Source organism: Bos javanicus, chromosome 12, assembly GCF_032452875.1.
Source record: "Bos javanicus breed banteng chromosome 12, ARS-OSU_banteng_1.0, whole genome shotgun sequence".
Classification (NCBI taxonomy): Eukaryota; Metazoa; Chordata; class Mammalia; order Artiodactyla; family Bovidae; genus Bos; species Bos javanicus.
The window spans coordinates 79,474,350-79,500,025 of NC_083879.1; the positions used below are offsets into that span (position 1 = coordinate 79,474,350).

General features: G+C 42.8%; 1 protein-coding gene across 1 annotated transcript in view; it reads left to right on the forward strand.

Annotated features, from left to right (window-relative positions):
• The window catches only part of LOC133258584 (basic immunoglobulin-like variable motif-containing protein), a 68,893-nt gene extending 46,598 nt beyond the window's left edge, over nucleotides 1-22,295 (forward strand). Inside the window, exons 11-24 of the mRNA XM_061435337.1 lie at nucleotides 170-345; nucleotides 1,264-1,379; nucleotides 1,768-1,854; nucleotides 2,905-2,965; nucleotides 6,573-6,716; nucleotides 9,079-9,286; nucleotides 9,613-10,731; nucleotides 12,836-13,083; nucleotides 13,434-13,553; nucleotides 13,881-14,094; nucleotides 15,747-15,891; nucleotides 18,356-18,556; nucleotides 19,668-19,752; nucleotides 21,612-22,295. Coding sequence (XP_061291321.1) covers nucleotides 170-345; nucleotides 1,264-1,379; nucleotides 1,768-1,854; nucleotides 2,905-2,965; nucleotides 6,573-6,716; nucleotides 9,079-9,286; nucleotides 9,613-10,731; nucleotides 12,836-13,083; nucleotides 13,434-13,553; nucleotides 13,881-14,094; nucleotides 15,747-15,891; nucleotides 18,356-18,556; nucleotides 19,668-19,752; nucleotides 21,612-22,205 — 3,518 coding nt within the window. The 3' untranslated portion in view covers nucleotides 22,206-22,295. The remainder of the gene's footprint in view (nucleotides 1-169; nucleotides 346-1,263; nucleotides 1,380-1,767; nucleotides 1,855-2,904; nucleotides 2,966-6,572; nucleotides 6,717-9,078; nucleotides 9,287-9,612; nucleotides 10,732-12,835; nucleotides 13,084-13,433; nucleotides 13,554-13,880; nucleotides 14,095-15,746; nucleotides 15,892-18,355; nucleotides 18,557-19,667; nucleotides 19,753-21,611) is intronic.
• The last annotated feature ends 3,381 nt before the right edge of the window (nucleotides 22,296-25,676 follow it).

Sequence of the window (25,676 nt, forward strand, 5' to 3'; positions counted from 1 at the left end):
CAACTAAAGTGAACTCACTTTAGGGAGATTCCAGTAGGGCTGAACATTTTTCAGTTTCAAGTGAATTGGGATGAGTGCTCAGTTTTAATGTTTCAATAATATCAGGCATTGGGGATTTGTAAGGGGAGGGAAGGATTTGCAGAGTGTTTTCCATGAACAATTCTTCTAGATATTAGCATCTGGTTAAACCAGGCTCTTAAAGGAGTCCGCGATCGCCACGGGAACTCCATAGAAAACGCCCATCTTCTCACTTTGTTCCACCGACTCTGCAAACTCTTATTTTTCCGAATTCGTCCTATTTTTGTGTTTGATGGGGATGCTCCACTATTGAAGAAACAGACATTGGTAAGAGTTATATATATATATATATTTTTTCTTTCTGCATTCTTAGAATTTTAGTTCAAATTTTAATTGACCTAAAATTAAAATTTTCTTCTTAGAATTTTGGAAACCAAGACTTACTTTGACATATATCCAATTTAATTCAACTTTTAAAAATTTATCATAAACAGATAATTTCTTTTCAAAGAAATTTACCTCTGAAAACATTGTATAACATGAGTGCAATAATATTTAATGTTTAATAAAACTATTAAAGTTAACAGTAGTTATAGTAAAGAGTTTTCCCTTTGGATTATCTTCTTAAGTGTTCTACAGTTAAACTTACACAGTATTGTATAGCAACTATATCAAAAAGAAAAAGAATGTTTTGATAGTCTTGCCTTATATTTAACTGTAAGCTCAGAGACTATTTCCTTTTTCCCTGTTTAGAAATTTCTTACAAGGTATATCTGTACATTTTAGGATTTCTTTTGACATCATTTTGGATACGGAAGGGCAGAGTTACATATAAGTAATGTGTTTTTATAAAAACTAATACCAGAAATTGGCTTTGACCTAACAGTAGCATTTTAAAGACTAGTTAATTGATGTAATAATCCCTTTAGGGAAGCATTTACTTAATTATATAGTATTAAGTTTAGGCTTCTTGGGAACATTAAAGGACATTTAAAAGAAACAAAGTAATGGTTTCCCAAATACATTGTATAATAATTCATTAAGTAATACTTAGAAACTCTGGCTGTCCTTTACACAACACAAACCTGAAGCTATTCACTTGTACACTAATTAGGAGAAAACACTAAAACAGCTATAATCTGAAAACTCAGAAGACAAACCAAATTCCATGGGGAAAAAAGCCACAGAATTGTTTTTAATATACTAATACCCCAGAATAAAATCCTATATTCTTTCTTCTCACAGGCTAAGAGAAGGCATAAAAAGGACTTGGCCGCCAGTGACTCCAAAACGACTACAGAGAAGCTTTTGAAAACATTTTTGAAAAGACAGGTTATCAAAACCGCCTTACAAAGCAAAAGGCAAGCAGAGAATTACATTCATTTCAAAGATGAGCATTTTTTATGTTTGCACTGAATTCTGTGATTCCCTTTCTCTAATAAGAGGACTCAATGGAATGTCCATTTGACTCAGTGAACTGAGGTGACAGTTCTCTGATCTTTGAGAATCAGCTTTGACAGTGAGAAGGAAAAGCTGCCAGGTTGCATGGCTTGTATGTTTTACTCTCCTAACAGTTGTCTTCATGCCAAGACCAGGTTCCCTCTTTCTGGAGGCAAGCAGGCCAGCAAGGCAGAACCCATACCCTGGTTTCCCCTTCTCAGCTGGGTTTGTGTGTTCAATGGGGAATATTACTGACTCTCAAAATACTGTTTCCTATCATCTCTGGTGAAGCCTCTGTGTACTTTTCAGGGAGGAAGCTCTTCCCAGTCTTACTCAAGTTCAGAGAGAAGATGACATCTATGCTTTGCCACCTTTACAAGAGAAAGAGAAAAACAGGTAAATGTTTTAACTATTTAAAAATGTCATTGCTGCATTCAGACAGATTTAAACCTTTATGTTTTACTTCAATGATAAGGTGTGTTGGATTAATGCATCTGCAATACACATTCTTGACACTTAGATTGGTTTTCAAAGGCTGCATCTTCTATTGACTCCCTTAGTGGTTTGTGGTGGTTTCCTTTCTTCATCCTCAGGAGCCTGTGTTAGCATTGTTCATTTAGAGTTTGTGGAGACGTGGATTCTGGTTTTTCTGACTCTTTGTTGACACCTACCGTCTCAACCTGCTTCTCAGCCTGGCATTTTCTCTCTCACCATCACTGAAGTCTGCACACACGATGTCCTTCCTGTTAAATCCAGTGGCTGCTTTGCAATTCTCAGGCTGATGTAGTGCCCATATGGTCCTGTTCTCTGGGGACCTCTCTGGTCGCTCTTCCTCCTGCTGGCTGATAATCCTCAGCGGCTTCTCTGGTTGAAGTGCAGGTGGAGGGCCGGTTTGTCCCCCCCGCCCCAACCCCGACCACCCCCATTCCTTTCCCAGGGCTCCTGTGAGGCCACACAGCTTTTGAATCCCCGCTGCCGCCATCACCGTGTCTCGAGGTTACTGGTCTGGCTTCCGCACTTCTGTCTCCATCTCTGATCTTACCCTTTTGGAGGAACTCCTATCAGGCCCAGTTTCTGATTTGTAGTGTAGAACCTGTTAAAACTCAAGTCTGATACTGTCGTGTCCTTGCTTAAAACATGTTCTAGTTTCTTCTTTTTTCTCCAAGCAATGTAATTGCGAGAGAATTCAGAAAGCTCCTGCAGTGAGGTGACTCTTAATTGCCCCTTTGGCAACCTGCTCTGCGCTGGTGGTGGAAGATGTTAGATCTTGCTATGATCGCTCCCTTACAGGTGTCCCTACCATATGGTGAGACCAAAGATGGCGCAGTTCTTGCCATCTTATTCACCACTGTAGCTTCTGTAACTAGCAGTGCCTTGCACTCAAGAAATATTTTTGTGAGTCATCATTAAATCATAGGTATTATAAATGGTGTGTTTGACTTTCAGTTCAGAAGAGGAGGATGAAAAAGAATGGCAAGAAAGGATGAGTCAGAAACAGGCATTACAGGTATTTAAATAATTTTTGAATGCAGAATTTATTCTATTATTAGTATTTGAAATGAATAACATGAAAATGAATGCTTTTAATGAGTAGTATGGACTTATGAATGTTCTTGATAAGAAAGACAGATAGTACCTTATTTGTTGTGTGTATATATATATGTGTGCGTCATATATAAAATATACACATGCTCACAAACATATATGGAATTATGCATATCTAGGTATCCAAAATAAGCCATCTTTCTTTTTTAACCAGCCAGTAAATGAATATAATAATTAATGCTCATTAACAATAAAGGAAAGCACGTCGCCCATGAATAACTTCTAGTAGCATTTTGCTGTATGTTAGTGCCCTCCCACCCTGTATGGTTGCGTATCTGTGTGTGTGTTGGGAAATGCGTGTGTGTTTCAAGGGTGCATGGGTACGTACGCATTTATGAAGATGTATGTTGCTGCACAGGCTGTAGCTATCTATTGCTGTATAACTTAGTGCTGTGACGACTGTCTTTTATTATCATCTTCTTCGCTGATCTGGGGGTTGATGAGCGCAGGGGGAAGTTCCCTTGAGCGTCTCCTGTGTGGGTGCAGTCAGGCTGGAGCTGGGACTGGAGTCCCTCCAGGCCTCCTCTCCTGCGTGCCCTGCTGTTGATGCTGGCAGTCCGTCAGAACCCCGCCTGTGTGTCCTGAGCTCGGGCACAGCGGTGCTGGGTTCCCAGGGCAGGAGCCCAGGAGGAAGTGACTGCTGGGCCTGTGCTGCCCTTTCTGACAGCCTTAAGGGATGTGCAGCCTCCTGTCCACGGTGTGCAGTTCACTGGCTGCCGGGTAAGGTCAGCACCTACTGGATGGGAGGGGAATTCATCCAGAAAACAGAGTCAGAGAACCTGTGGACATGTTCTATCATCTAATGACTAGCGTGCTTACAAATTGAACTTGTGCTGTGGATACATGTTTTTGAAATTTCCTGCAAGTTTCTCACAATAGCAGGTAACATTCTTTGATTCCCTTGTCTGTTTATAATAATATTTTAGTATGTCTGTTAGAAGACTTTTGATAAAATTGCAAGGTTCTTCAGCTCATGAAAATACTGCCTTATTAACACAGCAAGAAAGCACAGACTTGGTGAAGACCAGGGACCCTGTGGGCAGAGACACCTGCAGTTAAGTCTGGGCTCCATTGCTCACTAGTTTTGAGATCTTAGATGCAACTTAGCTTCTCCATGGTGCTTTTTTTTTTTTTTAGTTTTTGATGCCCTCCCTGTAGGAGTGATGAGATCATTCTTGAGGGAGAACACTGGAAGCTCTGAATAAAATGACTGGCATGTTTTAAGTGCTTGCTGGTCTACAGACACATAGCACACATACATACAAGAAAGCAAACTATTATTTTGTCTCCTTTACTAATGAAGAGTTTTAAATTACTTTCAGTAATCAAGTTCAATTTAGAAGAGTTTTATACTTTTGTGTGTCTGTGAAATTTCTCACGGTTAATTTCACTTTTGGTTTTAGAAAGTGAAAGTTGCACAGTTGTGTCCGACTGTTTGCGACCCCATGGACTGTAGCCTTCCTGGCTCCTCTGTGCTCTTGTCGTAGAATTCTCTAGGCAAGAATACTGGAGTGGGTTGCCATTTCCTTCTCCAGGGAATCTTCCCAACCCAGGGATCAAACCCAGGTAAAGAATTGCAGGCAGATTCTTTACAAACTGAGCCACTAGGTTAAAAGCAACACAAAATGTATCTAACTAAAGCAGTTTTAAGTATTATTCAAATTCGTAAGGCTCATCTCTGCCTCAGGGACTTTGCACTTGCTGTCCCTTCAGCCTTGGATGCTCTTCCCTGAGTAGATTTCTGGTGTCTTTCATGTCTCTGCTCACAGGTCATTATTACTATTTTTTTACTTTTTATTTTGCACTGGGCTAGAGCCGATTAACATTGTTGTGATAGTGTCAGGCGAATACAGGTCGTTTTTTGTGGAGTCTTTCCTATTTATCAAATATTTTTTTCTCTTTCTATTCTTCTAATCAACTCTATCAGATTAACTTGCTTTGTTTTCTCATCATTATCTTGTTCATTTATTTGTTTATCGTGTGTTTTCTTCTTCTAAGAATAGAAGTTTATCTGGCATGATCTCTAAAGTACTTTAAACACCTGGAACAGTACATGGTATATTAGAGATGCCTAGTAAGTATTTCTTTTTTCTTTTGAATTAATGAATGTTGTTGTTCATTCACTCAGTCCTGTCCGACTCTTTGTGACCCCATGGACTGCAGCACACCAGGCCTCCCTGTCCATCACCATCTCCCAGAGCTTGCTCAAACTCATGTCCATTGAGTCAGTGATGCCATCCAACCCATCTCATCCTCTGTCGTCCCCTTCTTCTCCTACCTTCAGTCTTTCCCAGCATTAGGGTCTTTTCCAGTGAGTCAGTTCTTTGCATCAGGTGGCCAAAGTATTGGAGCTTCAGCCTCAGCATCAATCCCTCCAGTGGATATTTTGGATTGATTTCCTTTAGGATTGACTGGTTTGATCTCCTTGCAGTCCAAGGGACTCTCAAGAGTCTTCTCCAACACCACAGTTCAAAAGCATCAATTCTTGGTGCTCAGCCTTCTTTATGGCCCAACTCTCAGATCCATACATGACTACTGGAAAAACCATAGCTTTGACTAGATAGACCTTTGTCGGCAAAGTAATATCTCTGCTTTTTAATATTCTGTCTAGGTTTGTCATAGCTTTTCTTCCAAGGAGCAAGCATCTTTTAATTTCATGGTTGCAGTCACCATCTGCAGTGATTTTGGAGCCCAAGAAAATAGGCTCTCATTGTTTCCATTGTTTCTCCATCTATTTGCCATGAAGTGATGGGACCAGATGCCATGATCTTAGTTTTTGAATGTTGAGTTTTAAGCCAGGTTTTTCATTCTTTCAGCTTCATCAAGAAGCTCTTTACTTCCTCTTCGCTTTTTGCCTTAAGGGTAGTATCATCTGCATATCTGAGGTTATTGATATTTGTCCCAGCAATCTTGATTCCAGCTTGTGCTTCATCCACCCTGGCCTTTCATGTGATGTACTCTGCATATAAGTTAAATAAACAGGGCGACAATATACAGCCTTGACATATTCCTTTCCCAATTTTGAACCAGTATGTTGTTCCACATAGGGTTCTAACTGATGCTTCTTGACCTGTATACAGGTTTCTCAGGAGGCAGGTATGGTGGTCTGATACTCCCATCTCTTTAAGAATTTTCCACAGTTCCTTGTTATCCACACAGTCAAAGGCTTTAGCATCAATGAAGCAAAAGTAGATACGTTTCTGGAATTCTCTTGCTTTTTCTATAATCCAACAGATGTTGGCAATTTGATCTCTGATTCCTCTGCCTTTTCTAAATCCAGCTTGAACATCTGGAAGTTCTCAGTTCATGTACTGTTGAATGAGTAAATGGATGTATTCCCTCACCTGTCCGTTCACTTTAATGCCTGTTGCAGATATGTATAACTGTATTTAGCCTACTATAGATTATGTAGAACTCTGTATACAAGCACACACACAAAGTCTGGCATGGTGAGTAGAGTTAAGTGTATAAAATGTAAATGTCATGGTGTTATGTTTCACTCTTTACAGGAAGAGTTCTTTCAGAATCCTCATGCAGTTGACATTGAGTCTGAAGATTTCAACAGCCTGCCCCTTGAAGTAAAGCATGAAATCTTGACTGATATGAAGGAATTTACTAAGCGGAGAAGAACATTATTTGAAGCGATGCCAGAGGTGAAATATACAATAGCATATTAATGTGTACAGTTAAGAGTGTCAGCAAAATTTTTTGTTAAAATAAGAGAATATTGATAAACATTACAGGATCTGTTGTTTTCAGTAAACAGTCTTTGCATATCTCTGTGATCCTGTGAAACATCATTTTGTATAAGTTGGCACTTACAGACACTTACCGAAGACCTCTTGACTTTCCACCAAGACCAAGTCTTGTCTCCTGCTCTGTGTTCTCACAGGTCCCTTTGGTATCTCTTTAGATTCTTAGCTCCCAGATGTGCCTACCTTGTGCACTTCTGTATTTTCAGCGCTTAGCTCAGTATTTTTCACATAGTAGGTGCTCAGTAGTTCAGTCCTTAAGTTAGTTCATGAAAATTATTTTAATCCATCATATACATTGTAGAATATTTGCAGTAATATAGAACCTGATCAGAGTGGAGAAGTTTGTTCTAACTTGAAATTCCAGGTATCTGTTCCTCTGAAGGCTAGAAGTGTAGTCTTCCCTCTTCCTCTTTTCTCTTCCCTCTTCCTGGACCAGGAATTGAACCACTCCCGTCTTCCCTTTTCCTCTTTCTGGATGGTGGTAACAGGGAATTCAGTGGTAAATTCCTCAGCTTGGAGCCTCTGATGGTGGCTCCGCAGCTGCAGAAATGGGAAGTGGGGCAGCGCGTGGAATCGGGTTCTGTTGAGTGTGTTCCCTGGTCTCACTGCACCATCGTCACTGTGTTTAGCTGGTGAGTGAGTCTCGTTTTCCTTCCTACTGCTACAACCTGTTCTTTCTAATATCATTCTCCGTTAACTTTACCTATAAATTTTGTAATATTGCTAATGAATGGATGTGGGGCTTTATTTTTTTCTACAGACTTTGGAACGTTTCTTAGATTGATAAGAAAAATATGAAAAAGGCAGGAGCTGTTTCTTTTCCCATCATTCCTTTCTGCTTTTCCATGAAGCACATGAATGTAGGAAAATGGCAAGGTGTACAGAAATAATGTACAAAGGACAGAAGTAACTTTATTTTCACCTCTGGGGAGGGATGAATCCGTGCTCAGTTTATCAACCAAGCATTTTTAAAAAATAATTTTTATGTATTTATTTTTGGCTGCACTGGGTCTTGTTGCTTTGCATGGGTGTTTCTCTAGCTGTGGTGCGTGGAGAACTACTCTTTGTTGCAGTGCATGGGCTTCTCAATGCGGTGGCTTCTCTTGTTGGGAGCATGGGCTCTAGGGCGAGCAGGCTCAGTAGTTGGGGCTCCTGGGTGCTAGAGCACGGGCTCAGTAGTTGTGGGGCATGGGCTTAGTTGTTCCACAGGCTGTGGGATCTTCCTGGACCAGGGATTAAACCAGTCTCTCCTGCATTGGCAGGTGGCTTCTTGACTCCTGAGCCACCAGGGAAGCCTTCTGAAGCCCTCAGTCAAGCGTTCTATTTCTTGAGTGTGAAAGGACCTCTGGCTTGTCTTTGAGGAAATAGAATTTTGATGATGTAAACAACAGTGTATCAGATGGGAGAAAAAGAGTCAGTCCCAATGCCTTGCTCCATTTCTTCTCTTTCTGCCAACGTGGAGCCTCTGGGCTGGGTTGGCCAGGGTAGAATGGTGCACAGCCCATTGGATCTGTCATCCTGGTAGCTGAGGGAAGTTCTGAGTCACATAGGTTGGACCTTTGCACTGTCTGTACATTAGGCAAATGCATATTGGTAATAGTAATGTTGGTGAGATATGAGTGATCATCATAATCTTGGTAATAAGCTAGTATAAGGCTTAGCAACCTGGCTTTGACCCAGATCTGCCATGTAACTAACCACACGGTTCTAGAGAGGTTACTTAAACTGTTTAACTCTCAGGTTGTTCATTTGTAGGATGGAGGTAATGACTCTGTCTCCTTGGTGATTGAGTATAAAATGGGATAATGTATGTTAAAACTCTTAGAAGAATGCCTTACTCAGGAGATGCGCTGTAAATGTTAAGTGTTATTAATCACTGACTACAGTGATTTATTGTGTGTCTTTTGTGGGCCAGGGACCAGCAGTTCACTTGCATTTAAAAAACTGTCTGTTAAGCCACAGTCAACATTTCAGACTCCCTGGTGTGCATCCCACGTTCGATAAATGTTTTTTGAGTAAATAACTGAATCATAAACAGGATTCATGATTTCTTTTCTTTTGCCCAGTTCTTTTTGTTTGAAAGATTACTCTTTAACAAGGCAATTATGGCTTTCCCCTACTGTTCACATTTTACTTTTCTAGTGTAAAAATAGCACCAATGGAAAAACTCAGTTATCTCCTTTGGGGAAAAGGGTGGAAATATGGGAATACTATCTGTATTTAATGTATGAAATCATTCTGTTTATTTATTTTATTTTAGGAGTCCAATGACTTTTCACAGTACCAGCTAAAAGGCTTGCTTAAAAAAAACTATCTAAACCAACACATAGAAAACGTCGAGAAGGAAATGAATCAACAACATTCAGGGCAAATCCAAAGGCAGTATGAAGATGAAGGAGGCTTTCTGAAGGAGGTGGAGTCCAGGAGAGTGGTCTCTGAGGACACTTCCCACTACATCTTGATAAAAGGTACCACACACCATCACTTACTTGATGGTTAAAACCCAAAAGTATGTCGCGTCTCTGAATTCTATAAACTCCCACCTGCAGATAACATGAATGAAGGCCTACTTAATTTATTAACTATAAGTGTTATTAATGTGATGATCTATACAACCATTAATGTATTAACTAGTACTGTACCAACCCACTGTAAAATTAATTAATCCCTAGTTTCTGGTTGAATGAGAATTTATAACTTCATCATGAGAACAAGTATATTTGTACTCGTCTAACTAGAAGCATGCTGTCGCCCTGTAGAACTACCTAGTGACACTGTTTTAATTTTTCTCAAGGTGTTCAAGCTAAGAAAGCCACAGAAGCGGATTCAGAGCCCCTTCCTTCTTGCAGCGAAAAGCATAGTGGGGCTTTAGACACGAAGTCACCTCCATGTGAAAAACTGAAGCCAAAGAAAGAGCCCGACGCCTCCCCTCCCTCCCCGCGAACCTTGCTGGCCATGCAGGCTGCCCTGCTGGGCAGTAGCTCAGAAGACGAGCTGGAGGGCAAGCATCACAGGCCGTGCGATGTGAAGAGCCCACCTGCTCCTGCCCCTGAGGGTTCTGTGTCCCCGCTGACCCTCTTGGCCATTCAGAGAGCTCTCGATGACGACGATGAAGATCTGAAATTGCGTGCTGGTGTGCAGACAGAGGGAGCAGGCAGGAGAAAACCAAGACCGCTGGTGAGCAGTTCTGATGAGGAAGCTGTGGAAGAACCTGAAGTAAGAGATGGAGACAGAGAGCTGTTGACAGAAGCGCCTCGTGCTGCCAGTGTGACCCTCACAGAGGAGCATGTGATGAAAAAGAGTGATGAAAAAGAGCAGACAGACTCAGCTCCTTTACTGCGGACTGTCTTTTGTCAAGGCAGCGAGTCTAGCTTTCCAAAAGAACAGATGCCATCTATGCATGCGTTGAAGGAACCCTTTCAACCCAGTGCTGAGTCTACAGCTCAGGATGGAAAAGATCTGGTTCCTTTAGAAAGCACCGTGGTGCCACACGGGGATGCGCCTGGGCTTCCGGGGGAACCAGAGCAGATACCAACACCTCCGACAAGTCCAAGTTCTGTGTCAAGGAGTGGGACATACACCAGAGTGCCCGAGCCACAGCAGGCTCTTCCACCCGAGAGTAAACGCGCCACCTCTGTTCTCTCAAGTGATGACGAAACAGAACCTGAAAAAAATCCTGCCCCTGACGTCGTTGGCACCGCCAGTTTGCAAGAATCGAGTAACACCCTGAGTGTCGCTATAGACACAGTAAGTGACTTAGGAAATGAGGCACCTAGCAGTGCCCCAGAGCATGAGAATTTCTTGAAAACCATCCAAGAACATGAGTCCGTTGGATCTGCAGGCCAGGGTTTGATTTCGGTGCCAGAGTCCATGGAACCAACAGAAGTAGACTCCGAAGACAGTGAATCCGACGGTAGGTGCTTGCGCTTTCCTAAGAGATAAAGAAACGCAGGCTTTCACACCTGAGCATGGTCCAGGTCCACATTGTTCAGCTGATGAACTAGAGACCCAGAAAGGTCAAGTGGCTTTGCCGGGGACACATAGCTCATAATGCAATCTTGACCTTTCCTGGTAGCTACTCTTTTTGTTGTATTTAGGTTAGGGAGGAAGTGCCCTAGTTGGAGAAGGTAAAGGTGAGTTTCCCTTTAATTTTTTAGTTTTTTGTTTTGAAATAATTAGAAAGTTGGAAATGTTGGAAAAACTTCAAAACCTTCTATTTCCCTCACCTAGAGCCTCATTACTGGCATTTTACCACATTGGTTTTTCATATCTCTCTATCTCTATATACATGTTCAGTTCAGTTAAGTTGTTCAGTCGTGTCTGACTCTTCACGACCCCATGGACTGCAGCCCACCAGGCTCCCCCATCCATGGGATTTTCCAGGCAAGAGTACTGGAGTGGGGTGCCATTGCCTTCTCCGCCTCCCTGTCCATCACCAACTCCTGGAGTCCACCCAGACCCATGTCCATTGAGTTGGTGATGCCATCCAACCATCTCATCCTCTGTCGTCCCCTTCTCTTCCTGCCCTCAATCTTTCCCAGCATCAGGGTCTTTTCAAATGAGTCAGCTCTGCATCAGGTGGCCAAAGTACTGGAGTTTCAGCTTCAGCATCAGGCCTTCCAATGAACACCCAGGACAGATCTCCTTTAGGATGGACTGGTTGGATCTCCTTGCGGTCCAAGGGACTCTCAAGAGTCTTCTCCAACACCATAGTTCAAAAGCATCAATTCTTCGGCACTCAGCTTTCTTTATAGTCCAACTCACATCCATACATGACTACTGGAAAAACCATAGCCTTGACTAGACGGACCTTTGTTGACAAAGTAATGTCTCTGCTTTTTAGTATGTACACATGTATATTATATATCTATACACATTTATGTACATTCAAACCTTATTTTTCACAGATTTCATATTTGTGAAATTGCCTACTCACTAAAATTTATTTCTTAGCTCAGAATCTGTCCTCACAGTGGTGTCTTTGTAGTCATCTGCAGACATGCAGAATGACCAAAAACTTGAGTGACCACACTGTTCCAGCTGAGGTTGAGTGGGAGACACTCCGCCTTCTTGGTTCCGCTCCCCTGCAGAGGTGACCAGAGGGTGGAGACTGGTGCAGCGTAGACCAGGAAGCTCCAGCTCTGGGGCCATCAGATGGGGCTGGAATCCCAACCCCCGCACCTGTTCATGGGGCCGTGCAAACGCCTTTGAACTCACACTCATGTCTGTACTTCCTCTCCAGCGTCACAGCTCTCACTCCACGCTCTGACCTCTTTGTAATCTCCCTGGCTGACAGTGAAGGACCTTCCCCTGTCTTCAGTGTATTTACGTATTGGCTCATTCTCCATAACCGCCTCCTGGTCTCCCTGGCCGCCTCCTTGGAGGACAGCTGTCTCCTTGGCCCCAGGCCCCATCCCCCAGCCCTGAGAGCCTCAGGCCCTCTGTCTTGAGTATGTCCTCAGACCCAGCCTCCTCCACCTAAAGTGGAGGAAGGGAATTAATCCATAAATGCTTTTTAAAGAGAAGAAGAAATATTGAGAGAGGGAAGGGACGTGGAAGACAAACAGCTGTTTCTCCCGTCTTTCTCCAGGGCTCTTTTTCTAAGTCACAGCTTTTTTCTTTGCTGTGTTCATAGTGAAACAGCTTAAAAACGTTTTCAACAACCTCCATAATTGTGTACATACCCTGATAGTTCTTTTTTAATTTTAAAGCAATATTAGTTAACTTAGAGAACATTTTTGTATAAAGCAGATGTCTAAGTATTGAAATCTCAGTTCCTAATTTCAAAGACAGTGCCAGTATATCTAGTTGAAGAGGCTTATTTTGAAGTTACAGACACTTATTACTAAATCTATTTAATAATAATATACTATGGTCATGTTATGTGTTTTCTGTTACTTTTAGGTCTTTCCTTTTTAGGGTAAAACACTTTTCAGGATTCTTTTGTAAAGCTCTTGATTTCAGGATAACTTTAATACTTCACTTGTAGACAAAATGACCACATTATTTTGATACAGGAAGTTTCATTGAAGTGCAGAGTATAAATAGCAGTGATGAACTTCAAGCTGAGTTACAGGAAGCTTCTAGACCTCCCTCTGGACAAAGTGAGGAGGAACCGACAGGAACTGAGAAGGAAGAAGCCACTGGTGACTCCGAGGGCCTCCCAAGAGAGATTTCTGAGAGTGAGGCCGTGGCTACTGAAAAACACGGAGAGACTAAGAAAGATGCAGAGGATTCGCTCCATGAGTGGCAAGACATTGATCTGGTAATAACGTGATGTCGCGCTTTCACTCATTGCTAAGGAAGCCAAGTTAAGTAGCGTTCGAGTTTCCCATGAATTGCAGGTTGAATCCTCACTAGCTGCTCATATTCATCTTCTTGCTCCTCCTGACGGCTCCTTTCTCGCTAGGTTGCTGGCTGGGATAGTGCCCGTTCCCCGTGTGAGGTAGTGGGGGAACTCTAAAGGTTTTACAGACTTGCTCAGAAACCCAAGTGGAAAGCTTCGTAAGGAGAAACAGCTTATTGGTAACTTTAGACTAAATGCAGACTTTTTTAGAACCAGTGAACTTAACTGGGTTATTAGTGTAATTGTCTACAAATGAAATTATTTTACAGGATGAGCTGGAAGCTCTGGAGAGCAACCTCTTAACCCAGCAGAATACACTGAAAGCTCAAAAACAGCAGCAAGAGCGGGTGGCTGCTACTGTGACGGGGCAGATGTTCTTGGAAAGCCAGGTGGGTGAACAGCCGGGGCCTCCTTGAAAAATACCTGCCATGCCTCTACTGAATCAGACCTCCCGAGGGAACGTGCACGGAATGACACGTTTAGGCAGGGCCTCCACTTTAAGGGCATGGCTCCCACTTCCGGGTGACGGCCCCCACCTCTGGGGCACGGCCCTCACTTCCAGGGGATGGCTTCCACTTCCGGGTGACGGCCTCCACTCCCGGGGCACGGCCTCCACTTTTAGGGCATGGCTCCCACTTCCGGGGGACGGCCTCCATTTCCGGGGGGAGGCCAGGTACCGCTCCTCCGCAGGGCTCATGGAGTGTCTCACTCTTCAGGAACTGCTCCGCCTCTTCGGCATCCCCTACATCGAGGCTCCCATGGAAGCAGAGGCTCAGTGCGCCATCCTGGATCTGACCGACCAGACTTCCGGAACCATCACCGACGACAGTGATATTTGGCTGTTTGGGGCACGGCACGTCTACAAAAACTTTTTCAATAAAAACAAGTTTGTAGAATATTACCAGTATGTGGACTTTCACAACCAATTAGGTAAGACTTCAGACTACGATTAGTTTTTGAAATTTACCTTAGGAATTTATATTATGAATTCTTTCTTTCCAAGGGACTAGTTGGTGTATTGATAGAAATGGTAGGGGGAGACCAGATTCGATCCCTGGGTTGGAAAGATCCCCTGGAGAGGGAAATGGCAACCCACTCCAGTGTTCTTGCCTGGAGTATGCCATAAACAGGAACCCGGAGGGCTACAGTCCATGGAGTTGCAAAGAGTTGGACACGAGTGAGTGGCCAACGCTTTCACCTACATGTTTTCCTATGATGATCATTTGCTTCTGTAGAATAGGATTTTATTGCTTTATTTTAGTTGCACAGGGTCTTTGCAGAAAGCTAAGTGCAGGCTTTCTCTAGTTAAGGTGACTGGGGGCTACTGTTCACTGTAGTGCGTGGGCTTCTCATTGCGGTGGCTTCTCTTACTTCAGAGCACAGGCTCTAAATGCACGGGCTTCAGAGTTGTGGCTTCTGGGCTTAGTTGCTGTGCAGCATGTGAGATCTTCCCAGACCAGGGATCAAACTCATGTCCCCTGCATTGGCAGACAGGTTCTTATCCACCGTACTACCAGGGAAGTCCAGAATAGGATTGTAAATTCAGAATGAAGAAATTAAAGCCCTTGTCGTGTTTAGATGTTTTCTGCAGTTTCAGTCATCAGACCTGGTTACACTCGATTAGTTACCTGCACTCTCCAGAGTAAACCGGAGGTGGCAGAGAGGGGAGGCAGGTACGAGTCACTCCCTCCGGAATCATGAGCCTCAGGGTCCTGTGTTATTTCTGGCAGTGATCCCTTATCTTCCCATTCCTTCAGCAAATACACACTGAGTGATTCCTATATGCCAGTTGTTGTTCTCGGCATTGGGAAGTGGGGAAACAGCAGAGAATAAAACAGTCTAGCAGAAGACACAGATGATTAAAAAACACATAAATCATAATTTGACAGTGGTGTGAGCCAAATAGAAAAATAAAGCCACCAAAGAGAGGCAAGAGTGTTCTCCAGTCACACTTGTTTGTGGTCAAACAAGGCTTTACTAATCGTACCTTTGTGGCTGGAGCTAAAGGAGAAAGGAAGCAGGAGCTATAGGGACCTTGGGGTGAGCATGTCAGACAGAGGGGCTGGCATGTGCAAAGGCCTGGAGGCAGAAAGAAGCCTGCTTGGCATGTTCTAAAGATGCATGGAGGTGGTTACGGGCTAAATTTTGTCTCCCTAGAATTCATGCATATAGAGTGGACTTGCCTTGTATGAGGAGGCGGAACAGTAAGGAGCAGGTTGGGGGACAGTGAAGATCTGGGCCTGACTGTGTTGTTTCTGAGATGCCCATGTGACGTCCTGATGGACACTTGATTATGTGTGGCTGTGGTTTAGAGGAGAGGTCTCGGAGAGAGCTGCATTTGGGGGTCACAGGTTATGGGGCATTGAAAATTGTGAGGATGAATGAAACTTTAAAAATCCTAATGCAATGTCATTTACAAAAAAGAATCCTATTTCAAATAATGAAACATATCTTTGGACATTGGATGAGGATATACACACACGTATATTATCATTATAAGAAAATAGTTATAAATCTTATGTAGTAAATGTTTATAAAACAAAAGATGTAAAAATATGTAATAATAATTTTTACTCTTACAGGATTGGACCGGAACAAATTAATAAATTTGGCCTATTTACTTGGAAGTGATTATACAGAAGGAATACCAACTGTGGGTTGTGTTACCGCCATGGAAATTCTCAACGAATTCCCTGGACACGGCCTGGAACCACTCCGAAAATTCTCGTAAGTCCTTTTTTAATTTCTTTACTTCCGGTGTTTATATATAAACACCCAAATTAAACAGGACTATTACTTACATCATGAACTGTCACAGTTCATTCTTCATTGGAAAAGAAGGAGGAGGTAATGGTTGGGGTTCTAAAGTTTGTTTTCCCTTTTCTAGAGTTTGAGGAAATCAGAGAAGATTCTGTTTAGATTATGTTTTTTATCTGAGCTAAAGGATACGTAGCCAGTCCTGTAGGATTTCCTGGGAGCGTAGAAGTTACCATTTCATTCCTTCACGTATTTTTTGAGTAGCCATTATGTGCCAGTGTGCTGGGCTGGAATAGAAAGATGGCCGAGTCACAGGCTGTGCGCTTAGGAGCTGCCGCACGCTGGGGCCAGGGGAAGCGTGCGTGTACTGGTGCTTCTGTGTCTGAGCATGCCGAGGGAGATCGGCCAGACCAGGGAGTGGGAATATATGTCTTAGCTCGTCAATGGCAGATAGAAAAGGGCATGGAAAGGGTGAAGCGCAGGAAGACAGAGTGTCTCCTTGCTTTTTTCTCTGCTTTCCCTTCTACCCAGACCGTGATCGATCACTCCCCACTAAAGCAGAGCTACTCCGAGTCTACGGGCTGAATTCAGCCCAGCTGTGTATGGTTTGACCTACATAGTATGTTCTTCTTTCATTTGGAGTTGGCTACCAGCATTGAAATTGGGGGAGAATTCACAGAAAATTTTGGAGGAAGGGAAACGAGACCAGAAAGTGCCGAGTCCAGATTCCCAAATAGTCCTAAAACACAGAAGAGCAATTCCACTCCACTGGGTTGGTCAGGGCACGAACCCTTCGGTTTTATATCACAGTCACTGCCACTCGCTGTTGTCCCCCTGGAGCTCAGCTGGTGGGCAGGTCATCATGTTTGTGTTAAGTGCCTGGGCCGCTTGCTTTAAGGAGGGGTGATCCTTTTGGCTTGATGGGTTTGCTGTGCTGCTGTTCCTAGTGGCAGTCATGATTACTGTGTCGAAGGTGAAAATTCACAGCCAGTAGGAGAGACATAGCGGTATTCTCCCATTGCCCTCTTGGACAGTATTATAGAACTGATGAAGATGGATCTTTTGTTTTTTTTTCCTTTTCACATTTTGATCCTGCACAAAGACTGCAGTTGGTCTTTCTTAGCACTAGAGGGCGCTGCTGCCTTAGTGAGGGGCCGCACTGACAGAGACCGAGTCTGTCAGTTCCTAGGACTCAGTATTGAAGCAGTGATTATGAGTTTTTTAGGTTCCATTGAATGAATATATTGGAAAGGGTTATATTTATGTTTTTTTTTTAATTTTCATGCTACTTATTTATCCTAACTATATAAAATTTTCTGGCTGTTGGCTGCATTACAAACTACCTTAAGTCTCAGTGACTTCATGCAGCAGTAGTCACAGATTTTGCTCATGAATCTGCAGTTTAATCAGGCTGCATGGGGATATCTTGGCTGATTCCAGGTGTGTCAGGGGCACCTGAGCTGGGCCACTTGAGATGGCCCGCTCCTAGCTGGTGAGTGGAGCTGTCAGCAGAGCTCAGCCAGCAGTGTGGACCGGGGGCCTGGACCCTCTCCATTGGACCCCCTCACAGCATGTCGGCAGCTTTCAAGGCAAACAGTCTAGAGACAAAAGAGACAGAAAGTGGAGACTGCAGTCTCTGAAGGCCCGGCAGAGTCACTTCCTTGGCCACAGAGCTTGCCCGGCTCAAGGGGAGGAACATGGAACCCTGCTTCTTGTTGGGTGGAGGGGCCAACATGGGCTGTAACCCACCACAATGATTTGTACTCACAATGGAAAAATTGAATAAGGAATAAAACATAAAGAAAATTGATAGCTGTATCCTCACTTAGGACATTGCCTAGCACAGAATAAAGAAATAGCTGTTAGTGTTTTATTATTATAAATACCACCCCCCCATGAACTTTTTCTCTCTTTCTCCACATATGTGTATTTTTCCCAGTACTGGGATCATATTTGATGTAGAGTTGTATTCTGCATTTTTAAAATTTGACAGTCTTCATGGTATTTTTACATTTTATTAAATATTTTTGGGTTCCTTATTGTAGTTGACTTGAAGTAAATAATACAGATACATTACTTCAACTTGGGCTTTCCTGGTGGCTCAGCTCGTAAAGAATCCGCCTGCCAATGATGGAGATGCAAGAGACGCAGGTTCGAACCCTGGGTTGGGAAGATCCCCTGGAGAAGGAAATGGCGACCCACTCCAGTATTCCTGCCTGGAAAATTCCATGGATAGAGGAGCCTGGTAGGCTCAGATCATGGGATTGCAGAGTCTGACACGACCAAGTGCACGCATGTGCATACATTATTTCATTTTACCACTGGGAAAGACACAGAGGAGTTGTGGCTAAACTTTAAGTTTAGCTCTTTGTCTGTGGTGCATCAGCTACAAGGTCTCACTGCTTCATGAAGACTGGTTTCCTTTGCCTTGTAGAGAGTGGTGGCACGAAGCCCAGGAGAATAAGAAGATAAGGCCGAATCCATATGACACCAAAGTGAAAAAAAAGTTGCGCAAGTTGCAACTCACACCTGGCTTCCCTAACCCGGCCGTGGCGGACGCTTACCTCAAGCCTGTGGTGGACGAGTCCAAGGGGTCGTTTCTGTGGGGCAAACCCGACCTCGACAAGATCAGAGAGTATCCTTTCTCTTCTCAGACACAGGGAACATCAAGGCAAATGTGTGTGTTGGTTTAAAACCTACGAAACATGAACTTGGATCACTTTTTTCTTAATATTGCTTTAGCTAAGATGCTCCTTTCCATTCCTTTCTCTCCATTTTTTTTTTTTTGTGGTTAAGTACACATAACATAAAACGTTACCATTTTAATGATCTTAAGTGTACTGTTCAGTGATTATGACATACTTTCCCATTATTGTGTAACCGTTATCACCATTCACCCCCATATTAGTCTTCTCATCTTCTGAAACTAAAGCTCTGTACCTAGTAAACATGAGCCCCCCCGTCAACCTCCCGACCCTGGCCACCGCCATCTGCTTTCTGTTTCTGTGGCTTTGACCACTCCATGTATGTTCATCACGTAAGTTACACCATACTGTATAGATCTCCTCATGACTGGCTTATTTCATTTGCATAATATCCTCAAGGTTCATCTAACTGTAGTATGTGGCAGACTCTCCTTCCTTTTTAAGACTGAATACTGTTCCATTGTATGTAATATCACATTCTGTTTATCCATTCATCTGTCGACGGACACTTGGGTCCCTTCCATGTTTTAGTTATTGTGAATCATCTCTTTAGTTTTAAGGAAGATCTTTATTTGAAATAAATAGTGATACGCAATCATATTTAAGTGTTTATTCTGAAAGAATAGAAAAGATGATTAGGTTTGTTTTTTTTATTACTGTTCTTTTCTGCATATTTAAATAATCACCTGGATAGATATTTTAAAGTTTGCAGTAGTATTAATCTAACTACATCTTTTTCTCTCAAAGAAATATATGTATATCAGAAGTTTGTTTTTATCCTAGATTAGCCTTTTTTTTCACAGTCACTAGTCTTGGGTGTCCTAAAATGAGAGTTGGATATCTTTTATCTTAGAGAATATTTATAAGAACATACTGCCATTATGTTGGAATAATTTGTTATCTTCTTTTACCATTTTAATCTTTATAAATATGAAAATCTTTGGAGATATGCGAAGTGGAGTCAAGGGTGGGTTTTTTGGACCTTTTAACTTATCACTTGTAAATATCTTTAAAAACAGTATAAGCCTTAACTGCCTGCATATTTTGTCAGCGGTATTTTGGCTGGAACAGGACGAAGACAGATGAATCTCTGTTTCCTGTGTTAAAGCAACTGAATGTCCATCAGGTAATTGTGACAGCTCTTTTCCTAAGTTCAGGATAGTGAGTAAAATTAGGAAGGCTGTGATGGCCAGCTGTTAAAGGCCTGTTACTTTTACTTTGTGGGGCTTCCCTGGTGGCTCAGACAGTAAGGAATCTGCCTGCAATGCAAGAGACCTGGGTTCGATCCCTAGGTCAGGAAGATCCCCTGGTGAGGAGAACGGCTACCCGTTCCAGCATTCTTGCCATGGACAGAGGAGCCTGGCAGGCTACAGTCCATGGGGTCGCAAAGAGTCAGACAGGACAAAGCGACTGTAGAAAGAGGCCTCTGTATGGCCCTCAGTTCCCTTGGGCAGGGAACAGCATCTTGTTTCATCCACGAGTGTGTTCCTGCCCACACAAGAACCTCCGCTCACCCAAGAGACAGCCCACGAAATGTACATACAGGTAAATCATTCTGCAGATTTCAGGCCAAATCCTGCAAGATACATGTTCAGATTAAATCCTTTTCAGTTAGGTCGGGTTAACCTTGAAAAAAAGAAAACGCAAAGCTGAAGTAGACCGCCTTTCCAGAAAGTTTCGTGTTGTTTGGTGACTTTCTGTGCTGATCGCCTTGTATGCCCACCAACAAGAAAGCTAGTTGGCTTAGTAACTGATTACTGCTTAATTTCAGATAAATTTTGTTGTAATACTGTTCTCCGTTTTCATTGTAGAAGTTAATATAAGTTTATTTCTACGAAATTAGAAAGTGGAAAAAATGAATTAAAAGTACTCGTTGTTTGCTTCCTCCAACATAGAGGTTAATATTTAGGTCTGTTTTCTCTTATTTTTCTCCTCCTTCCCACATATATTTGTCACCAGACATAATTGCAATTTGATACAAATAATACCTCCACTCATTGGTTAGGGTAAGTTTTTTTGTGCGTGTGTTTTGCATAGCTTTCATTTTGAATGACCAGATTACATCATTTCATCAAAGAGATTTAACTTAATTGGCTCACTTCCCATCAGATCAGATCAGATCAGTCGCTCAGTCGTGTCCGACTCTTTGCGACCCCATGAATCGCAGCACGCCAGGCCTCCCTGTCCATCACCATCTCCTGGAGTTCACTCAGACTCACGTCCATCGAGTCAGTGACGCCATCCAGCCATCTCATCCTCTGTCGTCCCCTTCTCCTCCTGCCCCCATCCCTCCCAGCATCAGAGTCTTTTCACTTCCCATAGTGGACTTTAAATTTTCAGGTTTTCGCATGGAATGCTGTGATGGACATCAGGCATATAACTTTTCTCAAACAACTATTTTTAAGGAATGACTTCCTGAAAGTGGAGTTTTAGAACAAAAGTCAAGAATATTTCTTACGACTTTTAATATATAATACTGTGAAGTTGCTTCCTAAACGTATCACGGTGACAGTGTTTTTAAAGGAAAAGAATAGAATTTAGAAACAGACTCCATGATATCGTGTTGCTATAAAAGAAGATGATTTTGTCCCTAAAAATATTTAACTCTCTTTGAATGCTGACAAAGGGATTTCTTACTTGATATGTGGGCAGAAGGATTAGTTGACAGAGCTGGCACTTTCAAGTATGATGTTGAAAGAAGAATGTACTGCCAGCATTCATTTGGGAGAGATGGACTTTTTGTTTTTGCATTCTCTCCCCTTTTAAAAAAATGTATTTATTTTTAATTGGAGGATAATTGCTTTACAGTGTTATGTTGGATTTTTGCCATACATCAACATGAATCAGCTGTAGGCTTACCCTTTTGAAAAAGGATGAATTAGTATTTTCTGAAAGAGTCATCCAGTGCCACTAATAATAAGGTGGAATTCTTTGCTTTGTAAAGTTTACTTCCTTGTCTGATCGAATATTATTTCATTTTTTTAGACACAGCTCCGAATTGATTCTTTCTTTAGATTAGCCCAACAGGAGAAACAGGAGGCTAAGGGTATTAAGAGCCAGAGACTTAACAGAGCTGTGACATGTATGCTGAGAAAAGAAAGAGAAGAAGCAGCCAGTGAAGTAGAAGCAGCTTCTGTTGCCATGGAGAAAGAGTCTGAGTTCCTTGATGAGGCGAAAGGAAAAACCCAGAAGAGAGGCACAGCAAATAGATGGAAAGAGCCATCCAGCCCGAAAAGAAAGAGGCTTTCGGATTCTAAAGGAGGGAACGAAAGTGGTGGGTTTTTGGGGGAGGCCTACCTCTCGCAGTCATCCGAGGCCTCTTCAGGTGAGGATGCGGAGTACTTCCCTGCGATGGGCGTGCAAAGGCTGAAAGCGCCCGGGGTGTCCAGAGCCCGCTCGTCCGCTGCACAGAGCGCAGCACAGCCTGCTTCCCGGAGGGACGGCGGGACCACCACGAGCAGCTCCAGCGACGACGATGATGGGGGGAGGGCGAAGCCCGTGCTGGTGACCGCCAGGCCTGTGTTTGGGAAGAAAAAGGGGAGGCGCAGAAGCACGAGAGGAAGGAAGTGGAAAACCTAACCCATGCAGCCTCTGTGATTGGGCACAGCTTAACGTTTTGTGATGAATTTGTTGTGGGGAAATAATAAAATTCACAGTATTTGCACAGTCTTTGTTGTGTGGCTTTTAAAAATATGGACGTTGAACTGGACAGTTACTTGTTTTCTTTAATATGTTACCGTTTTCTAGTGTTTTCCACTTCACTGAATATTTCTTTATATACAGGCCTCATCTGTTCCCGTTTCTAGTATTACGCAGTGTCGATGCTTTCTAACGTTAGAAAGGGAAAAGGGGTTTCTGTTGATCAGTACTTACTCTCAGTGTACGTTCCCTCTGACTTTCCAACCTAAAGGAGAATAAAATATATTTATCTTTATATCCATTTCATTTATGTAAGCATTATGTATGTGCATGCATGCTAAGTCGCCTGAGTCGTGTCTTAACTCTTTTCGACCCTGGACCATAGCCCAGGCTCCCCCATGCATGGGATTCTCCAGGCAAGAATACTGGAGTGGGTTGCCACGCCCTCCTCCAGAAGATCTTCCCGATCCAGGGATGGAACCTGCGTCTCTTACGTCTCTTGCACTGGGAGGTGGGTTCTTTACCACTAGCACCACCTGGAAACCCCTTATGTAAGTATTTTTATGTTTATATTTGCATTCATTTATGTTTACATTCCAGTGCAGCTTCTCAGGTACTTGGACTGTAGCTGCTGCATTTCTTTGCTCATTAGTTCTTTCTTCCTAATTTGAAATGCATCTTCTGCTTCAGCCTTCTCTAAAAGCTTTCTTCTAAAATCAACACTGACTTCTACATAAACAAAGTAAAATCTTTTCTTCTTTTGTGTGTGATTTTTTTAAATTTATTTTTTTATTAAAGGATAATTGCTTTACAGAATTTTGTTGTTTTCTGTAAAACCTCAGCATGAATGAGCCATATACATATATCTTCTCCCTTTTGAACCTCCCTCCCATCTCCCTCCCCATCCCACTTCTCTAGGTTGATACAGAGCCCCTATTTGAGTTTCCTGAGCCATACAGCAAATTCCCATTGCCTATCTATTTTACAAATGGTAATGTGAATTTCCATGTTACTTTTTCCATACATCTCACCCTCTCCTCCCCTCTTCCCATGGCCATAAGTCTATTCTCTCTGTCTGTTTCTCCACTGCTGCCCTGTAAGTAAATTCTTCAGTATCATTTTTCTAGATTCCAAAATAAAATCTTTCCTTAATGCTTCTTTTCTCTGTAGATATTTTAAATAGAACAGTTTTGGGGAAGGGTTGGGAAGAGAGACATTAACTTTTTCATGTTATTCTCTAATTTCTCCAAGCTACTTAAAATTGAGAGTGTTCTGCATATGTGTTTGTAGGTAGAATAGCAGTAGTTTTGCTAAAATGTAATTTTGTTGCTAAAATGTAATTTTGTTGCCTTGATAACTTATATTTATCCTGCACTGCAGTAGCTGGAGTGAAGGCTAAGCTGCTGTAACCAAGACGTGTTCCTAAACCGTGTGAACCACTGTTTCCCTGGTGGCTCAGATGGTAAAAGAACCCACCTGCAATGCAGGAGACCCAGGTTCGATCCCTGGGTCGGGAACATACCCTGGAGAAGGAAATGGCAGCCCACTCCAGTATTCTTGGCTGGAGAATCTCATGGACTGAGGAGCCTGCTAGGCTACAGTCCATGGGGTCTCCAAGAGTTGGACACAACTGAGCGACAGACACTTGTACTTTCAAGTAAGCTGAGACACCACGTCTTCCTCAGCAGTCAGGCCAGTCTGGGCTCGTGAGGCAGGTGAGCACCTTGAGGTCATGCAAGGTCCAGGTTCAGCCATCCCCTGGGTACTGTACCTCTTCAGCTGTCTATACTGGTCATGGCTGTATCTGCAGTTGAACCTCCTCAAAGAGGAAAGAACCATAGTCCTGGGTGAGCAGGATGTCTTATGTTAAAGGTGACTAGAGGAATCACACCCTGTTCCCATCCTGTTGAACTGAACTGACCATATTCAGTGTATACTCAATATACTCAGAAATGTAATCTCTACCTGGACTGTGTATCCGGAAGGAGGAAAAATAGATAATCAGAACTATTAGTTCAGTTCAGTTTGGTTCAGTTGCTCAGTCGTGTCTGACTCTTTGCGACCCCATGAATCGCAGCTTGCCAGGCCTCCCTGTCCATCACCAGCTCCCGGAGTTCACCCAGACTTAGGTGCACTGAGTTGGTGATGTCATCCAGCCATCTCATCCTCTGTCGTCCCCTTCTCCTCCTGCCCCCAATCCCTCCCAGCATCAGAGTCTTTTCCAATGAGTCAGTTCTTTGCATGAGGTGGCCAAAGTACTGGAGTTTCAGCCTCAGCATCAGTGCTTCCAGTGAACACCCAGGACTGATCTCCTTCAGAATGGACTGGTTGGATCTCCTTGCAGTCCAAGGGACTCTCAAGAGTCTTCTCCAACACCACAGTTCAAAAGCATCAATTCTTCAGTGCTCAGCTTTCTTCACAGTCCAACTCTCACATCCATACATGACCACTGGAAAAACCATGGCCTTGACTAGACAGATCTTTGTTGGCAAAGTCATGTCTCTGCTTTTTAATACACTATCTAGGTTGGTCATAACTTTCCTTCCAAGGAGTAAGCGTCTTTTAATTTCATGGCTGCAGTCACCATCTGCAGTGATTTTGGAGCCCCCAAAAATAAAGTCTGACACTGTTTCCACTGTTTCCCCATCTATTTGCCATGAAGTGATGGGACCAGATGCCATGATCTTAGTTTTCTGAATGCTGAGCTTTAAGCCAACTTTTTCACTCTCCTCTTTCACTTTCATCGAGATGCTTTTTAGTTCCTCTTCACTTTGTGCCATTAGTAGACGACTTAAATATGTTTGCAAAAAGCCTGTTTACTCAGTCCAAATGCTAATTAAGATGTGTGTATGCTCAGTTTGTACTTGACTGTTTGTGACCTCCATGGACTGTAGCCCATCAGACTCCTCTGTTAATGGGATTCTCCCAGCAAGAATACTGGAGTGGGTTGCCATTTCCTTCTCCAGGGAATCTTCCTGACCCAGGGATTGAACCCATGTCTTGTGAGTCTCTTGTATTGGCAGGCAGATTCTTTACTACTGAGCCCCTGGGAAGCCCCATACCAATAAAGATAGAAGTCTGGGGAAAAAAAAAAAAAGACTAAAAACCAAACACCATTATTATGCCATAAGTACAGTATTTACAGGACAATTTGAGATTATATCCTTTTTTCCCTCTAAACCCTGTAACCAAGGTAGATCCTTTATAAGGGAATAAGCAAGTTTCAAGATGTTATTATAACCGACTTTACCAAATTCACCCATCTAATTGGAAAACATTGTGACCTGAACCCAAATCTTCTAATTCAGAATTCAGGGTGCTCTTCTACCTATAAAAAAAAGGTTACCCGTTTAAGACAGACAACAACATAGCAAATTTATTATTTTTCAAAGCAAGTTGGGATACCTGTAA